This window comes from Nycticebus coucang, chromosome 12, assembly GCF_027406575.1.
Source record: "Nycticebus coucang isolate mNycCou1 chromosome 12, mNycCou1.pri, whole genome shotgun sequence".
NCBI classification, from domain to species: Eukaryota; Metazoa; Chordata; class Mammalia; order Primates; family Lorisidae; genus Nycticebus; species Nycticebus coucang.
Window position 1 is genome coordinate 20,502,391 of NC_069791.1, and position 22,327 is coordinate 20,524,717.

The 22,327-nt window shown below is 39.4% G+C and overlaps 1 protein-coding gene across 1 annotated transcript in view; it reads right to left on the reverse strand.

Annotated features, from left to right (window-relative positions):
* ANO6 (anoctamin 6) overlaps positions 1–22,327 on the reverse strand; it is a 187,865-nt gene that overhangs the window by 103,966 nt on the left and 61,572 nt on the right. Inside the window, exon 2 of the mRNA XM_053556715.1 lies at positions 2,053–2,132. Coding sequence (XP_053412690.1) covers positions 2,053–2,132 — 80 coding nt within the window. The remainder of the gene's footprint in view (positions 1–2,052; positions 2,133–22,327) is intronic.

Sequence of the window (22,327 nt, forward strand, 5' to 3'; positions counted from 1 at the left end):
AAAGTAAATGTATTCCGTGAGCCTGAGTTCCACACCGGTCATTCTAGTTTAGACTAGTCAGTCTTCAAAGGTTGAAATGAAAATGCAGCAGTCAGAAGTCAATGCCGGCTCGGCGCCTGCAGCCCAGTGGTTACGGCGCCGGCCATGTGCACAGAGGCTGGCAGGTTCGAGCCTGTCCCAGGCCAGCTAAACAATGACAACTGCAACAAAAAATGGCCAGGCATTGTGGCAGGTGCCTATAGTCCCAGCTCCTTGGGAGGCTGAGGCAAGAGAATCGCTTAAGCCCAAGAGTTTGAGGTTGCTGTGAACTGAGATGCCACCGCACTCCATAATGCTGAAGGTGGAAGAAGATTACCGGTGAATCTGCACCATTTGTGGCAAAGACACTGCTGAGGCATGCTAATCTCCATCCTAACATACACAGTACCAAAATCCGTTCTTGAGGAAAATATTGTTTTCGTGTAGGGATTGGTGTCAACTCTGTATGTGTGCACAAAGGATGCCCTATGCCAAGTGTCCTTACTAAAGAGACTTTATATTAGGCTCATTTGGAGATGAGGGATGGGAAGAGGGTTTTCTGGGACTCACATACCATATAATTGCGCCAGATGTGTAGAAAGGCACACCACACCTTGCTGCACTCAGCTCTTTTTAGATCAGTTATGCTGCTGAAAGATCTGTGGCTTTTAACAAAAGAAGTTAAAAGTAAGACAAAAAAACACAATGGGTGGCTCTGTGAGTCGGTACCAGTATCGTGCTCAAATGTGAAATGTCTGCACCAATTCTGCTTTTGGGCTCTAATAGCAAAAAATCAGAAAAACCACAAAACTGCTTTGCTACTTTCAGATGCAGGAATAGTGATGGGCATTCACAAGTTCCTTTTACTGAAAATTATACTGACTCTAACAGGAAAGCACTGAATACTATGTCTTTCTATTACAGCCAGGTGATTTTCACAGCAGGCAATCCACTAATGCACCACAGGAGTCCCACACTCTGAAATAAAATGGCGCGATGGATACAGCTGTAAAGAGCCATCTCTTTTTAGTCCAGAGCCCAGTCTAGTTTTCCTTCCTCTTGGTTGAACGGAGTGGGCCATCCACCAAGAGTAAGTGAGAAGACAGAAAGCACACCACGAGTGGGGCTTTTTTGTCTTTACCAATAATACAATTGTGTTCTGCCAATTACTGGAGTAGCAACTGTAAATCAGGCTTTGAAAATAACCCAAGAAAGAATTTTGCATTCCTAAAGCAGTAGATAGGCCATTTATAACAAGGGCAAAAATCAGTAAATCTAAGTGGATCCCGGCATGATTTTTCTACACATCTGCTGCAATAATATGGTATGTGAGTCCCAGAAAACCCTCTTCCCATCCCCCATCTCCAAATGAGCCTAACATAAAGTCTATTTAGTAAGGACATTTTGCACAAGGCATCCTATGTGTTTAATTTTCTCTAAAACAAGGCATTAATAAAATCACAGTTACATCTAATAAGACTTTTAATTCCTTAAGGGCAGGAACCACGGAGAATCTTTAATGATTCTAATTTAGTGGGAGAATTTAGTATTTAGTTCCCCTCTTGGTAGAACAACCAACAGAATATTTCTACTCCTGCAAGATACATGTAGATTATATTACTGAAAGCTCCAGAATGAAATGGAAAGCCAGTGTGTCCACCAGCAAGAACTGGCACTGGGCTGTGCACCTGCAGGCGCTCAATAAAGACTCATTTCCAGAGTTGCTACCCTAACTGCAGAAACTGATAGCGATGGTAGCACAGATGAAGCAGGAGTTTTGGAAACACATGGCCGTTCGATTGCAGAGTGAGTTTCCCTTTGTGATGACATGAGCAGTAAGAAGAACAAGCCCTACATAGAAGAGGCTCAGCAACCTGTTCCCCCCAAGTCACCAGAGCTTTGAGCACATGGTCAGTGCCCCGGCATGGATGGCAGATGGAGAGACACTGGAAAAAACGAATTCATAAAAAATCTTTTCCCCTAATATCTCTTAGCTAAATCAGTACAAACTGAAGGTAAAATAATGGTACTCACAAACTCCGGGATTTGAAAATCATGCTGACTTTCCAGTGATCCACAATTGGGGATAATTGTCTGTCCAAGGTTTTCCAACACTAAAATAAATGAAGAAATAAATAAATAAAGAAAGCATGTACTTTCATAGGCTAAGATACTCTTCTGCTTTTAAATCAGCGGTGCTGCCTTAACGACGGCATTTAGCATCTGTGGGCACATTTATCCCACTCCCAGCGATCAGGGGTACTCAAAATCTCCAGCAGCTGCTTCCCCGACTGGACAATGCCATGCTTGTAAGATGTTAGGCCTTAAAATTCTCTCTCTCTAGGCTAGCTCTACCATGGAAAATCATTTAGCTTCTACACAGCAACTAAATGTTATAAAGTCAAGCCGAGGAACACTTTAGGTTACTGATGTTCTTTTTTCTATTACATCTCAGGGTACTGATAGGGAGTCATTTGGAGGTAGCAATTTTCCGCTTTAGAATCTGTTAGAACAGTAGCATCTGACAGAATATAATGGAAGCTGAACAAAATTTCCTAGTAGCTTCACTAAAAAAAGAAACCGGTGAAATTAATTATACTATCAATTTATTTAACCCATAAAATACCTACATTATTGCTTGAACACATAATACAAAAATATTAGTGAAATATTTTACTTTTTTGTGTACATTTTAAACTCACAGTACATCTCAGTTCAGACTAGCTATGTTTTAAAAGTTTAATAGTCACACGTGAATAGCAGCTATTATTATATACTGGATAAAAGAAACCAAATCCAGAAAGTGGCTCATTCGGGCAGGGACTAAGAACTGTCTCTTCAACAAGTTACTCACATAAATAAAGGGAATTGTTCCAGACAACTAAAAGACACTGAGAGAATAAAATGATCATTTGTAGTATGTGGTTCTGGGTTGGATCCTGGCTTAAACAAACTGGATATAGAGGATTGTTTTTTAAAATGGGAAAATGTGGCTCAGTGCCTGTAGCACAATGGTTACAGCGCCAGCCACAAACACCGAGGCTGGTGGGTTCGAATCCAGCCCGGGCCAGCTAAACAACAACGATGACAACTGCAACAAAAAATAGCCAGGCGTTGTGGCAGATGTCTGTAGTCCCAGCTACTTGGGAGGTAGAGGCAAGAGAATCGCTTAAGCCCAAGAGTTGGAGGTTGCTGTGAGCTGTGACTACCCAGGGTGATACAGTGAGACTCTGTCTCAAAAAAAAAAAGGGGGGGGGAATTTGAATATAATTTTAATTTTTGCTGTGTAAGAAAATGTTTTTAATTAAATAAATGTAATAAGATTCTTAAGTTTAAATACAAATTTAATGGGTTTGTATTTGCACAGTGGTTACAGCACCAGCCACATACACCCGGGCTGGTGGGTTTGAACCCAGCCTGGGCCAGCTAAACAACAATGACAACTGCAACAAAAAATAGCTGAGCATTGTGGCAGGTGCCTGCAGTCCCACCTACTGGGAGGCTAAGGCAATAGAATCGCTTAAGCCCAGTAGTTTGAGGTTGCTGTGAGCTGTGATGCTACAGCACTCTATCACGGGCAACATAGTGAGACTCTGTCTCAAAAAAAGAAAGAAAGAAAAGAAAAAGAGGTTTTTTTTCAGTTTTATTTATTTATTTATTTTTAGATTAATATGAAGGTATGATGATGGTTAGGGTACATTGTTTACATCTATTAGTTGTAGTTGTGCCTAAAAACTTAATGCTTAAATAAATTTAAATAAATAGTCTCGTTTATCTACAAATCTAGTCTCTTCAACAAGTCAATGACATGAAAAGGTAGACCTCAGTTAAAGATGTAAAGAGCCTCAAGGGACATAAACTATTAACAATATATGGTCCTCAAGGGGATCCTAACTTGAATAAAGTATCTGTAAAGGACTTATCTTTCCACACTGGGGGGGTTGTGGAATAAGTATTAAATTCTAAGAAATTAGTTTCAATTTTATTAAGTGTGATGTTATCTTAGATTAATAGTGACTTTTTAAAATATATACTAATGTTTTTTTTAAATCTGTTAAAGGCTTTTGTGAAAGACTGGATCCCTATCAATACCCCAAAATTCCTTTTGGTGGCCCAAAGGAAGGAATCTCAATAAATGCAGGGAGATTCATAAGAGCTCTCTACATAAGTGATTGTTTACAAAACCAAAATGTTAGCCAACAATTCAGTCAATTCAGTTACCAAATACATAGCTTAGGCACTTCATTGAGAAATCTCCCAATATCTGGATTGGATTTGAGGTTCGCCCAGAAACTGGGGGGGTATCTTTATTTGTCTACTTAAATCACATCTTTATAAACCTATGACCTGAAAAGGAAAGCCAGTAGAAATGACAGCACAAACAAGTGATTGTAACCCTTCTGAAAACCTGAGTTCATCAGAGAACTCCTACGCATGAACCAAAGCAGGAAGAGGAAACAGATGAGGTGAGAAGGGGCTTGCAGAGCTACAGCGAAAACCAGAATTAGGGTGCCTGCCTCTGAGAACGCCAGGAAGGCTGCAGCAGTCACTGTGGTCTGGGCCTATTACACTTAAGAGAGTTGTAATGGAACAAACCAGGTTATTCCGATATCAGAACAGTAATTGTCCCAGATAATTACATTCCCACAGACCATCTTTAAAACTTGCTAAGAGGTGCTTATATCCTAGGCTATGAAAAGTGTGTTCCAGGGCAGCGCCTGTGGCTCAAAGGAGTAAGGCACCGGCCCCATATGCCAGAGGTGGCGGGTTCAAACCCAGCCCTAGCCAAAAACTGAAAAAAAAAAAAATATATATATATATACATACACATATATATATATGCTTCATATTTAAAGAAAAAAAAAGTGTGTTCCAAGTTGGTGTTGCACAGATTGGTTTACATCTGGAAGAAAAGACCTAAATGTTTTATGATCTTGAGGTCGATATTAAAGGAATTAACATCTATGATATTTATGATTATTGTTTTTTGGCAGAATCAGCAAACAGGGAAACATAATACTGCATTTTTTACATGGTTATTAAAATTCTGACGGAGTGGCTTTACTTTGACATCTTATCTAGATTCTTGTATGATTAAGATGCACAATTTATCTATTACAATAAATCTGATGCACAATTTATCTATTATGATAAATCTGAGGTCAACAGATGGTACTGAATGGTATAGTTGATTCTTTTTTCTTTTAAAGAAAAAAAAGGTTTAAGAAAGTGTCTGTTTTGCCTAAAGATAGAAGGTGTATTACCACGATATTTGATTAAATTAAAGGTATCTCTACAGCTTAAAAGGATTTTGAGAGAAAATACAGAGCTATTTATAGTTTTTGTTATTGTGCTGATAATGGAAACTAATAGGTTCACTGGTTAATGTCAATACAAAGGAGAAACTGCGAATCGGAATGAATAAAAACAGAAATGGCTTTATGGAAATATCATCTAGGTAGAACAAAGACACAGCTGTTGCTCTCATGACCTAATACAGTCCTGAGAAGCAAATGATTTATGACGCTAATATGGTAATTATACTTCCACTACTGAGGAGCTCCAGTTAGCATTTTGAGATTCTCATTTCTGGTAATGTAACACAGCTGAAAAAGTTCATTTCCGAGCCAAAATAAAACAGTCAAAATCAAGGTGATGCTTTGAGGGCTTTTTATCAAAATGGGAAGACCCAGGAGAAAAAATCTGAAAAGGCAAAAATTTTAACTTTATGAAAATCACCTTTTTCTTTATGTGGTATTTTGAAGTGTACTTTGAGTACTAACAGTGCCACACCTTGAACGGCGCCATGGTTAGTTCACTTACTGTGGGCCCTTGAAACACAAAAGTATCTGAGACCTCAATGTTATCTGTTCATCAAAAGGCTGAGCAGAGAACTAGTTATTCTCCTATGATAAAAAAAAAAAAACCTTTGATCTTGACATGTGAGTGGAAGTTTGTATGGATGCAAAAAGAAAGGGCAGTTGAAAGTTAGATTCAACAAACACTCAAAGCCTAGTTTATGTTTTGTAAAGACATTGTGTTGTAAGACCCTGGGATATCAAGAACAATCAGACAAGGCTCCCTCTTCTTGAGGAAAGGAATTTGAGACACGAGTAATGTTCATTTTAGCATCGTTTGTTAAGTGCCAAGCTAGACAGATTTATGGAACACTGTAAGAATACTATCAACCGGAGTACCATAGCTATCATATAGCAATTACTTAAAAATAAAATAGAGAGCTATTTTTAAAAACCATCAATGTAGTTAGTATAGTGAAATTGAAGCAATAAAGTCCTTGGTGGTACTAATTCTGACTTATTTGGCAGTCCAAAATGAAGGGCTCCTTCAAAGACATATCTAGACGCCCAGTCATAAAGGAACAGCCCACAGAGGTCTCGCCAGAGAGGTGCAGTTCATGTGATTACTTGCTTAGCATTTAGAAAGAGATTAACTGATGCTTATTATCTTAATTGTAAAACAAAGTGAAAACCTGCACAGAGAAGTTGATTGAGACATATAAACAGGCTAATAAAAATAACCGCTATCTACAATTTGTAACTTAGATAATGTATTATCTCTCAGAAAATACAAAATGACCTCTCAGGAAATTCATGGCTCAAAACCAAGATGACTGATAAACAGTGCTCTAGGAATAAAGGTAATCGAATTAGGCATACACTTTATCTAATTTATAGCACCAGCGTGGCAGGCGGTTGGGTCCAACTGACTCATTTATTATGGTGATTGGTTACAACTGAAATTATCAGAGACACAGTGACGATATGGAAGAAAGCAGGTAAAAATATACCAGAACTTGGTGCAAAGGGCAGCAGGTATGAACTAAGGGAATCAACTGGGTCCAAGTCCTGATTCTGCAACTTCTTTAGCTGCATGACCCTGGGCAACACATCTTCTCAGTTTATTTAGCTAAAGCTGATGATTACATTACTTTTCCTGGTTATCTCACAACGGTAGGCAAAGATACAAATGACAATTCAAAAGAATGCTATAAAAAAATGAAGGACTACACAAATATAAATTAAGTTCATGTACACAGATTCAATGATGTGAAGAACTAGAAATGGAAATTTACTGAGCATATTATTTTGTGTCTGGCACTTCTAAATGTCTGATCTTATTTAATCTAATTTTTGTGCCTGTTTTCACAGATGATGAATAATTCAAGGTTGTTAGTTGCTTAAAGGCAACCACTAGGAGTGACAATAAGAATCTGAACCTGTCTGAATCCAAAATTGGACATCTTTTTGAATACATTAATTTGTCTCCTCAGCTGCTGTGAAAATACAACAGCCGACTGATGTTAAATATAAGTTGATAAGGAATTGAAATAGCATTGTAAGCATAAATAAAAAAAAACAGCAAATAATCACTTCATTTTGGAAAATGAATGATAAAAAAAGATGTAGTGGAACAACTTACTGATACAGCTATAATTAGAAGAACTAATGGAAAAGCTCCACAGAATAAACAAACAGATAAACATATCCTAGCAAGTGGCTAATAACATTCATGTTGCAGGGATGGAGGAAGGTAATTTGAGTATAAATATCAAGATGAAAAAGGTACAGAAACTCTCCTTGGGAATTTCATGATCTAGCAAATGTACAACTACAGCAATATTAAAGTAAAGTCCCCTATCACTCTGGGAATGAGGCTATGTTATACGATGTTTAGTGATAGGACAGTCTGTCTTGTATCTGACATTCTCTTTTTTTCATTTGATAGAAGCTCTGAAAACTGGATCTCAGCATACATCAGATGTTTGGCCTAAATAGTAGCACTCACCAATCACTATTCTAAAAGCATTTACACACTGGGGCCACCATTTCCTGTCACTCTGTGCTTCCCAGTTTCTCTCCCAACATTACTTACAGCTGAGCCCTTCAACCCCAGCCCTCATCTCATCCTATGGTAGTAATATTTGGTCTCCAGATTCCAATATCTAATTTTCTGGCCTTAGTTTAAAAGGATTTATTATACTTTGGTAACAACTATGTGGAAGAAATTCTACTTTCCATAACATCAAAAGGTCATAAGCCTACAGATTATAGGCCTTGTGATATTACGAATGCAAAGAGTATTGATAATAAAACACAGAACATGAAGACAGGAATGTTTCTATCAAGGATATGACCAACAGCTCTGTTTCCCCATACAGGGTACTGGGTGCGAATCTGAAGAACACTACACAGTCTCCCCCTGTGACCCGGGCATGTCACTTAAGCCTAAATCTCAATTTCTCTATCAATAAAATGCGGAGTGAGGATACGTGAGAATAAACTAACTATACCTTCAATATTTAACAAGTTTTGGCACCCTTACCCTTGTTAGGCACCCCTTTTTCCTTCTAACTTTTACCTTGACTATCTCTGTTATTCATTCCATTTTTAAACATCAAAATGAATTTAAGAATAAAAAGGATAACTCAACACACATTTTGGAATGACCACAGTGTTCTAAGCAATGTTGGCTACTTCTTTTTAATGAAAAGAAATGTAAATCAGGAAATGTCTTTCTTCACTTTTCTCAGTCTGAATGAATCAATCTCTCATCCCAGCTGGTTACTGACATGTAAATTCAATGACTGTAATATTCAAATGAAAAAATATAGTGTTCTCTTTTAATCACTTCTGGAATGCAAAGTCCAAATTCAAATGGATAGTTTCCATTACGGTTGCTGTTCCCATTTTAAGATGAGAGCTTTCCCTCCTGCCCTATCCTCCCCCTTTCCTCAGCAGTGATAATTCTGCAAGTATCATTCCCATTTCAGCTACTATTTTTGAAAGGCTGAAGGAAAACAGGCCATCCATGAAGATATAAACTTGGTCAGGGTCAGGACATTTTTGAGTCATGGGTGGGGCCCAGTACTATACATTCAGCAATTCAGAAAATAAACATTGTCCCTACACTAAGGTAAAAGCTACCTTTCCCTAAAGATTCCCCCTGTTGTGACTTTCTTCTTGAATAATCATCAATTCAGTTTCCCAACCACAAACTGGAGCCATTCTTACTTTTTTTCTTTTCTTCATGCTTGACTATTGGTCAGTAATTTAATTTTATCCTTTTTACTTTTAGCTGCATTCTACTATTTTGTATCTGAAATGCACCCCCCCCCCTTCTTCAAATGTTTATTTCAACGCCACGGTTTATGTGCCAAGTTAAGTTACTTGCCTTGGCTTGACGCTCCCACAGCATATCGAGTAAAAGCTACCACATCTCTATAGGTGGAGTCCAAAAAATCACTGCATTATTAGCTACTAAGATACTATTTTTCATCTGGTCTTGTGGTGAGAGTATGAGAAAAAGGTTTTAAAAAGAGGGATTATTATAAACGAAATTTGTAGCTTAAGAGGGTCCCAAATGATCACCTGGTAATTACTTTTCACAATTGTCCACCACTCCCGGAGATAAAATCTAGACAAAGATAGGTAGGTATTGATCTGTCTTATCACACTATGTGGTCATTATTGGTTTTTCTTTTCCACTTGTCCATGAGCTTCTAGAAGGGCAACCTATGGTCTTACCCAACTTCGTACCTCCAGAACCTGAAATAATACCTTACATATTAAAGACGCTCAATAAAAGGATGAATAAATGAACAAATCATGAATTATAAATTCTTTGTCACTCCAGTAAAGTCACCAAAGATTTTCGGTTCCTCAGAATGCAATTTAATTGCCTACATAATAAGAGAGTTTTTCTATTTCCAGAAACATATTGCACTGGGCCAACCTGAGATAGCCATACACTTAAAGCAGGCTGACAATATGGTGTCCCTAGAAAACAACACTCTTCGAGTACAGCAGAACCTCAGTAGTTGACCACCTCCCTACACTGACCATCTCAAGTTGACCTAATTTTCATAGACCAGCCATGCACCACACGTACGTATCAGTACAGTGGGTCTAGTTCCTTATGTTGACCACCTCTGTATGCTGACCAGTTGTTACAGCCTCTTGGGTGGACAACTTACAGAGGTTTCACTGTATTTGAACAGTATCTACAAAAAGGAGAGAGGCTCAGCCTTCCCTCCACTCTGCCCATTGCTCCAGCAACTCACCGAATAGAAACATCCTCCTACCGGCAGCACAAAACATTCCACAGAGAGAGACAGACAATTCAGTGAGTCCCTCAGGCATCTAACCCTTCTAGTCCTACCTTAAGTGACAACTCTGAGGATTTCTTTCATCCACAAATAGCAATATCCCTGAGAAGAGCGTCAGTAAGCACAATTTTCCCTATCTTGTTTCATTTCCATGTTTAGTGTTATTTCAGCTCCTCTTATAAACTGTCTTTCCCTGTTCCCACAATCCTCTCCTGTCCCAACAATTCAGTTCTAAAAATATAACTAGAAGTTAAACATGCCTCCTTTTGAGGAGCTGAAAACAACCAGCACAGTATTCATTCCCCCACCAGGTTGGCTAATACTTTCACAGAAAAACCCAATGTATTGTCAACCTAAGAGATTCACAATGAATTCATTACTTTTACCATCTTAAAAAGTGTTGTATTGCAGTAAACAATAATTTGCTATTTTGACCACTTTTAGGTATACAGTTTGGTGGCATTAATTTCATTCATAATGTTATACAAACATCACCATATTTCCAAAACTTTTTTGATTATCTAGAGCAGTGATTTTTCAACTCATGAGCTGTGGCTGCAAAATTTCTAAAGATCATTAATTAAATTGTTTTGGGGGCTCAGCGCTCGTAGCTCAGTGGTTAGAGCGCCAACCATATGCACCAGAGCTAGTGGATTCGAACTGGTCGGGCCTCCTAAACAACAATTTCAACAATAACAAAAAAAAATAGCCAGGCATTGTGGGCGGGTGCCTGTAGTCCCAGCTACTGGGAGGCTGAGGCAAGAGAATTGCTTAAACCCAAGAGTCTGAGGTTGCTAGAGCTGTGATGCCATGCACTCTACCAAGGGCGACTTAGGGAGATTCTGTCTCAAAAAAAAATAATAATAATAAATAAATAGTAAATAAATTGTTTTGGAAGAAGTTCAAAGCACGGTATCTTTTTCTTTTTATTCTTTTTTTTTTTTTTGATCAACATAATTTAAGTATGCCATGGAAGTTTAACTATAGGTTCAAGTATGCCATGAGATTAAAAAAAAAAAAAAGTTGAAAAACACTGCCTTAGAGACTCTAACCATTAACCACTAATTCCCCATTTCCTCCTCTCCCAGGCCATGGTAATCTAATCTTTGTCTGACTCTAGAAATGTGCCCATTCTCCACATTTTATGTAAGTAGAATCATACAACATTTGTCCTCATGCTCCTGGCTTACTTCACTCAGCATGTTTTCAAGATACGTCCACATTGCAACATGTATCAGAACTTTGTTCCTTTTTATAACCGAGTAATATTCCATGGTATGAACACACCATTCTGTCTGTACCCATTCATCCGTTGATGGATACTTGGGTTGCCTCCCCTCTTAGCTATTATGAAGAATGTGATGTGGTATCCAAGTAGCCACAGTATTTAAGTCCCTGCTTTCAATTCCTTGGGTGTATACTTCACAGTGGGAGTGGGATCGTTGGGTCATATGGTAATTCCCTGTTAAGCCTTTTAAAAAACTGCTAAAATGTTTTCCACAACAGGTGCATCATACATCATTAGCAATATGTATAAGTGCCGGGAGCCAAAACATATCACAAAAATGCCCCTTGCTATCTTGATTTTACGAGCAAACTATTCTCAGAAATTCAACCATAAACAGCAATGGTACTTTCCCCTTGCATATCTCCTCAAAAATGCACCCCCCCCCCCTTAGGGTCCTTCTCCTAGTAATTTTCCAGAAACTAGCCCCCTCCCCGCCCTGTTAGGAACAGCCCTTAGTTACTTCCTCGTTTGAATGCTTATAAGCCCAGCTGAAACAATAAACTCGACGGAGCTTGATCAGACTCTTGACTTGCTCTCATTCTTTCGTGTCTCTTGTCCCCTCATTCGACTGACCCCTTTGTTTCCCAGGTCCCCGTTGAATTCCCCGCAGGCCGGGGCATATAAGTGTTCCAATTTCTCCACATTCTCATCAACACTTGCTATTTTCTACATGGTGTTGTTTTTTATTTTTTTAAGAACAGCTAGCCTGATGGTGTGAAGTGGTTTTGATTTGTTTCTTTAATGATGAATGATACTGAATATTCCTTCACGTGCTACTGGCCATCTTGTATACTCTCTCTGAAGAAATGTCTACTTGAGTTCTTTCCCCATTTTTCAATTGAGTTATCCATGTGTTGTTGAGTACAGGAGTTCTTTAAGTATTCTGAATATTAGAGACTTGCCAAATACATGATTCCAAATATTTCTCCCATTCTTTTAGTTGTATTTTTACTTTTTTGATAATATTCTTTGATCCACAAAAGTTTTTAATTTGGGGCTTGGTATGGTGGCTCACACCTGTAATCCTAGCTCTCTGGGAGGCCAAGGTGGGTGGATCACTTGAACTCAGAAGTTTGAGATCAGCCTGAACAAGAGACCCCATCTCTACTAAAAATAGAAAAATAAGCCAGGTATGGTGGTGGTGGGCACCTGTAGTCCCAGCTACTTGGGAGGGTGAGGCGAGAGGATCACTTGAGTCCAGGATTTAGAGGTTGCTATGAGCTATGATGCCACAGCACTATACTCAGGGTGACAGAGTGAGACTCTTAAAAAAAAAAAAAAAGAATTTTTAATTTTGATAAAGTTAAATTTATCTATTTTTAATTCTTTTGTTGGCTTTTGGTGTCATACCTAAGAACCCACTTCCAAACCCAAGGCCATAAAGATGTACTTTTATGTTTTAAGAATTTTATGGTCCTAGCTCTTATATTTAGGTTGTTAATGCATTTTAAGTTTTGCATTTGCATATGGAAATCCAGTTGTCACAGCACCATTTCCTGGGAATACTTTTTCTTTCCTCATTGAGTGTACTTGACTTTCTTCAAAAAAAATCCACTGGCCATAGATACACAGGCTTTTCTGGATTTTCAATTTTATTTCATTAGTCTATATCTCTATCTATATGCCAGGGCCACCCTGTTTTGATTACCATCGCTTTGTAGTAAGTTTTGAAATCAGAACATGTGAGTCCTCCAAGTTTGTTCTTTTTCAAAATTGTTTTACCTACTTGGAGGTCTTTTGCAATTTTATATGAAATTAAGGATCTCCTTCTCTATTTCTGCAACCTTTACCATTTAATAAACAGATTTTTTTTTAATTTAGCATTTAAAATAATCACTTAATGGAAGAGTGATGCCACTTAATATTTTCAATTTGATATTCATTTTTAAAGGTTGGCTTAGAAGTTGATGTTCTATGAGGGACAAATGGTACTAATTATAGAAGTATGTCCCAACATCTTGGAAAACTATCACTATTGCTTCATAGTCAAGTTTCCTAACACCCGCAGGGTTCCCCAGTGAACATTATCCTGCATTTGCAATTAGCTACGGCTCAGTTGAAACTTGGTTCTCGTCACTGACTTGTCAGTTCTCAGATTATAACGATAGTGTGAGTCCTAGGGATGAAAGAAGACACGACTCTTAACTTCTTATTGTCTTTAAACTCAAAACACATGAGTCATAACTCTACGTTTAACCTACCAGAGAAGATCTGATTTCAAAACCAGTTTTTGCAGCCTATGAAGAATGAGAATGTAGAAATAAAAGGCAAAAAACTCTAGGGCAACAGTCTCTTCTTATCCATCCCTTTGATGCTGAAACGTGTTTCAGAATTCAGAATTTATCAGAATTAAAAAAAGAAAAAGAAAGAAAAGAAAAACCTCTTGTTAATGTCCTCCTGCAGTTTGGAAACTACATCCCTGATTCAAGCACATTCATACTATGCACCCAAACATAAGAATATTCACTCTGAGGGGGATAAATTAAAACTACAAATAGTTTTGTGTTAGCTGAAGTCAGGTGTCTTCATCAAAGGGTTCAGCTCTATCACGTTTTATTAACCAAATGAATTACAAAAAAAATTTTCCAGCCTTCCACGGATATGTGAATTGTAAGGAATCGTGAACCTATAACAGCTAAGAATATATTTACCACCCAATGACAGAAGAACCTAAAACCCCCTTACAGCAGCTTGTCACACACACACAGAGCAAAAGATGGACCAATCCCCAGAATGAAAGACTGACTGGAAGAGGGAGGGTCCCCACAGACTGTCATTTCCTGAGTTGAATATTTACCAAATCAATATTCCTTCCACCCCCACCCCAGAATCGGCGACAAATAAACTGAAAAGGGGAATCATAAATTTGGATGAAAGGAAAATCATAATTGAGAAATCACTTTTTTGTTTTTACAAAGTTTATTAAAAATAGATTTATAAATTCAACAAAAATCACAATATTTAAAATGTTAAATAAACATAAATTTTAATAATAAAAATTTTAAATGGGAGAGTTTTGAAAAAATGGTCCTTTAAAAAAAAAAAAAAAAACTATATACTATAGAGGTCTAAATAAGTACTTTCTTTTCCTTTTTCCCTGGAAAAATGTTTTACCGTGAAGCTAGCCTTTTAAAGTATCTTTTGGTTCAATTCTGGGTGAACCAGGATGGTCTCTTCCTGGCTTGTTGAACGAACCCCTTGCCCTGCTCTTGTTCAGATGGCTTCTCCCACATACAGCACCACAGTCTCCATGGTGGGAGCTTTAGAAGGGCCATGCCTTCTTCTTTCCCTACCTACTGCTGAATTTCTGCAGTCTCCCTGCCCACCTTCTCACACAATATAGCCACGGAGGACCTGTTCCCGTTTTAGGTGACCACATTCAGAACATGTATCTCTATTTTTCTTAATTTTAATAAGCTTCTGCGGGTTTCCTCTCCTACGATAGTTAACTTCAGTGGTGTCTGTTTTTGGAAGCCATCCAAAAGACACTGTCCTGGCTGGGCACGCAGTGGCTCAGGCCTGTAATCCTAGCACTCTGGGAGGCTGAGGTGGGTGGATCGCCTGAGCTCAGGAGTTCGAGAAAGAGCAAGACCCGTTCCTATTAAAAAGAGAAAGGTAGCTCGGCCCCTGTGGCTCAAGCAGCTAAGGCACTAGCCACATACACCTGAGCTGGTGGGTTTGAATCCAGTCCAGGCCTGCCAAACAACAATGATGGCTGCAACCAAAAAATAGCCGGGCATTGTGGTGGGCCCCTGTAGTCCCAGTTACTTGGGTGACGGAGGCAGGAGAATCCCTTGAGCCCAGGAGTTGGAGGTTGCTGTGAGCTGTGATGTCACAGTACCCTACTCAGGGTGACAGCTTGAGGCTCTGTCTCAAAAATAAATAAATAAATAAATAAATAAATAAATAAATAAAATAAAAAGAGAAATTCGGGTGGCACCTGTGGCTCAAAGGAATAGGGTGCTGGCCCCATATGCTGGAGGTGGTGGGTTCAAACCCAGCCCTGGCCAAAAACTACAAAAGAAAAAGAAAAAAAAAGAGAGAGAGAGAAAGGTTAGGCTCGGTGCCTGTAGCTCAGCGGCTAGGGCGTCAGCCACATGCACCTGAGCTGGCCGGTTCGAATCCAGTCTGGGCCTGCCAAACAACAATGACAACTACAACCAAAAAAAACAAAACAAAAAAAAAAACATATATATATATCTGGGCATTGTGGCGGGCACCTATAGTCCCAACTACTTGGAAGGCTGAGGCAAGAGAATCTCTTGAGCCCAAGAGTTTGAGGTTGCTGTGAGCTGTGACGCCACAGCACTCTACCCAAGGTAACATAGTGAGACTCTGTCACAAAAAAAAAAGAAAAGAGAAAGAAAGATTAACTGGGTATTGTGGTGGGCACCTGTGGTCCCAGCTACTTGGGAGGCTGAAGCAAGAGGATTTCTCAAGCCCAAGAGTTTGCGGTTGCTGTGAACTATGTTGCCATGGCACTCTACCCAGGAGGTAAGAATGAACTGTCTCAAAAAAAAAGATACTATCCAAAAAACTACCATTCTCCTTACTTTCACATGTATCATTTGCTGGCTCTATAAATGAGAAAGTGCTCCAAAGCCTGAGTCCAGGTGCCCCATCAATATAGGAGTGGATTGATAAAATATGATATATGTATACTATAGAGTAGTAATTGAAAAAAAAAGGGTGAACTAAGACCTTTGTAACAACTTGGATGGAACTGGAGAGCATCCCCAAAGCCAACGGTTCTCAACCTTCCTAATGCCGCAACCCTTTCATACAGTTCCTCATGTTGTGGTGACTCCCAACCATAAAATTATTTTCATACGCCTGTATTTGTACGGGGTGTATGTGATGGTTTTAGGGGACCCCTGTGAAAGGGTCGCGACCCACAGGTTGAGAACCACTGTCCTAAGGGAAATGTCACAGACATGGAAACATAGACACCACACGTGTTCACTTTTAAACTGGAACTCAATGATCAGTATGCATTTGTAGATATAACATACTCTTTTAAAATATCAAGTTAAAAAAATAATTATGAATACCTAGTATTAGTGAAGGTGCTGGGAATACACACACCTACTGGCAACATCAGGTGGCATAAGCTTTCTGGGTGGCAATTTGGTAATATGGTAAAAGCTTTAAAATGAGTCTTAGCCTTTGATTTTATACATATAGTTCTCCTCCTGGGAAATAATACTGGATTGCTTAAATCAATTAGGACATAGCTATAGGACAGCATATAAAGCAATTATTTGAAATAATTTATAGGAGAATATTCATGACAGAAAACTTCAGCAATATATAGCTTAAATCAGATAGGTTACAGCTCTATGATAGGTAGATAAAGCAATTATTCAAAACAACTCATAGAAGAATATTCATGATGCAGAAAATTTCAGCAATATATTTTAATGTGAAAAAGTAGATTATAAAAATTGATATGGTATATATCCAAAACAGTTAAAAGCAAGTAACTCAAACAGATATTCACACACCCATATTCATAGCATCATTACTTATAATAACCAAAGGTGAATCCATTCCAAGTGTCAGCGACAGATGAATGGATAAAAAAATATGTAATAGATCATTACTCAGCCTTAAGAAGAAAATTTTGACATATGCTGTAACATGTGTTGATCTTGAGGGCATTATACTCGGTCACAAAGGTACAAATAAAATTATTCCATTTATATGAAGAACCTACAGGAGTCACACTCATGAAGACAGAAAGTACAATAATGGTTGCCAGGAGAAGAAATGAAGAGTTACAGCTTCAGTTTTGCAAAATTAAAAAAGGTTCTAGGGATGGATGGTGGTAATGGTCGCACACCACCACCAATGGACTTACTGCCACTGAATCGTATCCCTACAGGTTAAAGTGGTAAGTTTTAGGTTATATGTATTTTACTACAATGGAAAAAAAAAGTATAGCTTTAAAAAAACAAACAAACAAAAAAGCTAAGTGTTATAGGTAAAGCTATACCAGGCAGCAGGGGCTTTCTAAGAACCAGACAGATAAGAAGGAGCAGAATCCACTGCACGCTCCACCCTGGAGGTAGAGAGCCTCCCAAAGCCTTGTGTCCAAAACCACTGCAGTCCGTGGGAGGCCGAGAGGATCCCAGGACACCAGGGCTCTCACCCTCTGCCGATGTTTTAACTCTCCCGTTTGCCAGGAGCCGTTTTCCAATAAACTGAAGAGTAAATAATTAAAAAAAAAACAAAAACTCTATTATTGTATGATCTAAGACTTGGGAGTAAAAATAAATTTAAGCAAAAGGATAATGAGTGTGGACAGGTGATTTTCATTTTCTTAATACTTGTCTATGTTTTCCAACCTTGCTACAACAAACAACTATAAAATACAAACACATCAATATCTGCCCTCCACTGTGTCTTCCCCTCCCCGAGCAAAAAAAGGCTTGCTATACCTCCAGTCTTCTGTGATAAATGCCCCCAAATCCACCAAATTAGTTAAATTTCTAGTCATCCCTGACTCTTTTCCCTCATCCCCCCACATCCAAATTCCTCAATAAATCCCGTCACTGGAATCTTCAAACTCTACCAGAAATCAGCTGCAACTCACCCCTGGGCCTAGATAATAATTGCTATTTAATAACAGTGAAGGAGTACTTAATACATCCAGTGTCTGTTTTATAACTATGTTCTTTTCATCTATGAACTCACTTCATCCTCACAATAGCCCTAATAAGTACTATAGAATAGTTATCTTTGAAGAGGCACAGCGAAGTCAAGTATTTTGTCCGAGATCACACAGCTAATAAGCAGTAGAATCAGAATTTGAATCGAGGAGCTCATAGGTTATGTTTTCCTCAATTCGTTACATTGCCCCTTGGGTTTAGGTAGCTTGTTCTCTCGAATTATTCAGCTCTCTGTTCAACACTTCTGTCTCAGAAAGGCTGTCCCTGAAATCCTAATTTAAACAACCTCACAATACAGCCACCATTCTGGTCACCTTGCCTTGCTCTACTTTTTTGTGGTATTTAATTCATAACTACATATTGAGCATGTGAGTTCCATGAGAGCAGAGATTTCACCACGTTCACAGCTGGTGAATCCCAAGTACCTAGGACACTGTGCCTTGTTAGGGGCTTCGTAATTACTTCTCTGAACGACAGAATGACGCTGACTGCTGGAGTCAGAGAGAGCTACTGCTTCCTAGCTGTGTGAGTCTGGACTGTGCATTTGACTTTCCTATGCACCTGAAAAATGGGAACAGCATTACCTACCCCTCAGGGTTGTTTCAAAAAGATAAATTGAGTTGTGGCACGTGAAGTACGTAACACAGGTACATCCACACAGTAAACACTCACAAGCACCAGCTACCTGTATCGCAAATGAGTGTGGGGAACAATGTTATATTTACTTTATTTTTATTTTTTGAGACAGAGTCTCATTAGGTTGCCCTCGGTAGAGTGCCATGGCATCACAGCTCACAGCAACCCCAAACTCTTGGGCATAAGTGATTCTCTTGCCTCAGCCTTGCAAGTAGCTGGGACTAGAAGTGCCTGGCCACAATGCCTGGCTATTTCTGTTTGTTTGTTTGTTCGTTTGTTTAGCAGGCTTGGGCCGGGTTCGAACCCACCCACTCCAGTGCATGTGGCCACGGCCAGAACCTCTGAGCTATGGGCACTGAGCCAACGATGTTAAATTTAAATGCTCTTCAAGTTCTGCTCATTTTTTTAAGAGGGGCATAGCTTTTGGAGTAGGTTCAGATATAAATATGCTGATGATAGTTTATTAAATGTTCTGTTGCAGAAAGACTTAGAAAAGTGTATGTCAATTCAGTCTAACACTAAAAACAGAGAACTCAAGAACTGCTAGCTCCATCTAAATCCTGCCCTTACGCACTCTCTCCTGCTGTTTCTAAATCAGACCCCCTGCCCCCACTTAAATTTTGAATGTACGGATGCACTTTTCAAGCCGACAGGTAAATAACAGACTGAGACAACACAAATTCCTTCTGAACGGATCAGTTTTATTAGTTCAGGGTATTAACCTAAAATAGGCTAAATATAAGTGAATGTGTTTATGGTTAAGATGACTTAAATTCATATTCATCGAAGCATGATGACTTACGCCTATAGTCATATAGTCCCAGCTACTCAGGAGGCTGAGATGGGAGGATTGCTGAAGCCCAGAATTTGAGTCCAGCCTGACAACACAGACAGCACTGTCTTTAACAAAAAAAAGTAAAAAGTAAAAAAATTATATTTAGCCATGCCCATAATGCTGCCCCTGCTCAGAGGGAAAAGTCAAGGGCAACCCCAGCAGCAAAAGCCCTGATCTTGTTCGGCCTTCTACAAGCCAGCAGCCTCGGGGACTTACAGAAGGAGGGAACCCAGATCCGGCCCTTGTCGCACTCTTTTGCTGAAGGAGTGGGGATGGTGACACCCAGCCTAGCCGCTAAAGACGTCACTGAGTGTGCTCTGAATAAGGACACTGTTCTGAGGAAACTCAGACCTGGGTGGGGAGGAAGGAAGCTTGGCGAGAAGCACCTGGCCCCGTGCCACCCAGGGACGATGTGTTTCCACCTGCGACGCTCACGACCTCCTCTCCAGATTGTCTCGGAGGAGGATGATGCCAGGCAAATTACCCCGTGGTCATTTGACCACTGCATTTCTCACCTCTGAATATAATGCTCTTATAGGGCTTGGTACTACACTGTTTTCTCCACAAATAATCCACTTGTGTTTCTTCTTTCATTACTGTTTATTTGGTTACCGATTCTGCAACTTGAAATTATTGTTCAAGTGCCAGTTGGTAACGAATCCATGCCACTGTCCCAGCAGATGGAGTAGTGCTGATGGTGTGGTGCCGGAAGGGAGCCAGGCAGAGCCAAACACTGTATCCCATTTTGGAAGCTCTTTACTTAATGGGTTCAAAGGCCATTTTTCCCCTAGAATCCGCACAGGGACATCAATCATGGGATTATTCTCCAGCTGCCAGACATGGCTAAGGAGATTCAAACATTTTTACTTTTGAAAGTCAATGAGTTCTTTGATTGAGATTCTACAAAATAAACAGCTTACCGGAATAGTGAAAGCACCTTAGAGATGGAAGCCATGTAACATTTCTAAATATGCATTAAATGTGTTAATTACAGAAGTAATACAAATGATACTGGACTCAGACTGCCCTCCCTGGGGAGAGCAATAATCCTGAGGTCTGTTCCAGGATGGAATGTTTTAAGTAACTGGTCTTCTGTGAGTTCTTTTAATGCTCAGTTTTGTTCTTTTCCTTTTTTTTTTCACATACCACGTTTACACAGGCCTCAGACTTTTATGTGTAAAATAACTATCATTCACTTAGCATGCAGTGGGTGCTAAACATTGCAACAGGTCTTAGAGATATAAAAACAGCCACTAAGACATTTACACATGAAGGTTTTAAGTAAATAAAACATCCAAGTGTCCATCCTGGAAAAACAGATGGATAGACAAGGGTACAGGAGCTCGGGAAAAGAATCTTAAACCAACCTGGCTGGAAGTTTGGAGGAGGCAGCCCTGTCACGAGTGGGGAAGCTTTGGCCTTCTGATTTCAAGATTGTCCTTTTTTTAAGCACCAAAGGAGGCAAGAAAAGTTTCATCTTTCTCTGCTGCACCCCTCTTAATAAAAAGATTTGTTCTGTAAAATTTAGATTCAAATTCAAAAGGCTGCACTTCAGGTCCTGGATGTTGTCCTAAGCCTGCAGGTTCCCGAACCCAGGATGGATGCGTAAGAGGAAAGACAACACCATCTGAGAGGCTGCCCTGAAAAGAAAACCCAGGCTGGAACTAACAGAGTGGGATGAACAGAATAGATGGTAGTCCAGATATATCCCAGCCTTGCATGCTGATTGGAAAAGGAAGATAAGAAATGCCTAGAGTGGGATCCTGTCTGGTCTAAGCAACTGGGTTCACGAAGTTAAGAGCCTTTCAAATCTCCAATTCCTCTTTCTACCTCCTATTAGAGTAGGAAATCTTACTATTTTGTAGAGAAAGTAGAAAAACGGACACCATAGCATGGGAACATCTAATGCCATTGCTCAATCAACCGAGCTGTATTTGTTTACTGATTTCGACCAGTATGTGCTGCATTCCTGCTGTACGTGAGCAGTGGGCATGCTCCCTGGGATACAGCAGTAGCTGAGGACCCTGCCTCCCCCACTCACCCACCTTCCCTGCAAGGGAGAGGCTGACCTTAGCTCCCATCCCCACTGGCCCTCTCTCTATAGATTATTCAGCATGCCTTCCTGTGAGTTTATCCTATTCTTTATTTTCCCCTTCATCAACATTTTTCATGCTCAAATTTCTTCCACTTCAAAAAAGAAAAAAAGAAAGCCCCCTCCTTGGGCAATGTAGCACTATCAAAATATCAAATATACATACCCTTTGATCCCATAATTCCACTTTTGGGAACTCGTTCCAGAGAAATTCCTGTGCACATATGAAAAGACAGAAATATGTGCACACATGTTCAGACGTTCAGTGTGGCATGTTGAGAGATCAAATTTCTACTCTAATATCCACACAGTACTACAGCCCAACAGAATACCATGCATGTGCTTTACGCAGTAGCAGGTCTGACATGTACAAAACAAAAACATAAACATAGCAATAAACCCAATTTTCATATCGTAAGTGAGCAGAAGTGTGTGGGTGTGGTAGCAGGTGCGCAGGAAAATCCTGAAGGCTCTATCTCACATTATAACAGTGATTATATCTGAGTGAAAGCGATTATGGAGACTATTCTCAGTCATATTTTTTAATGTTTAGAACTTTTTATGATGAGTATACACTGCTTTGTAATCAGAATAAAACAATAAAGATCAGAGGTTATCATAAAAAGTTAAAACAACTTTGATCAGCTTTCTCCACCACATC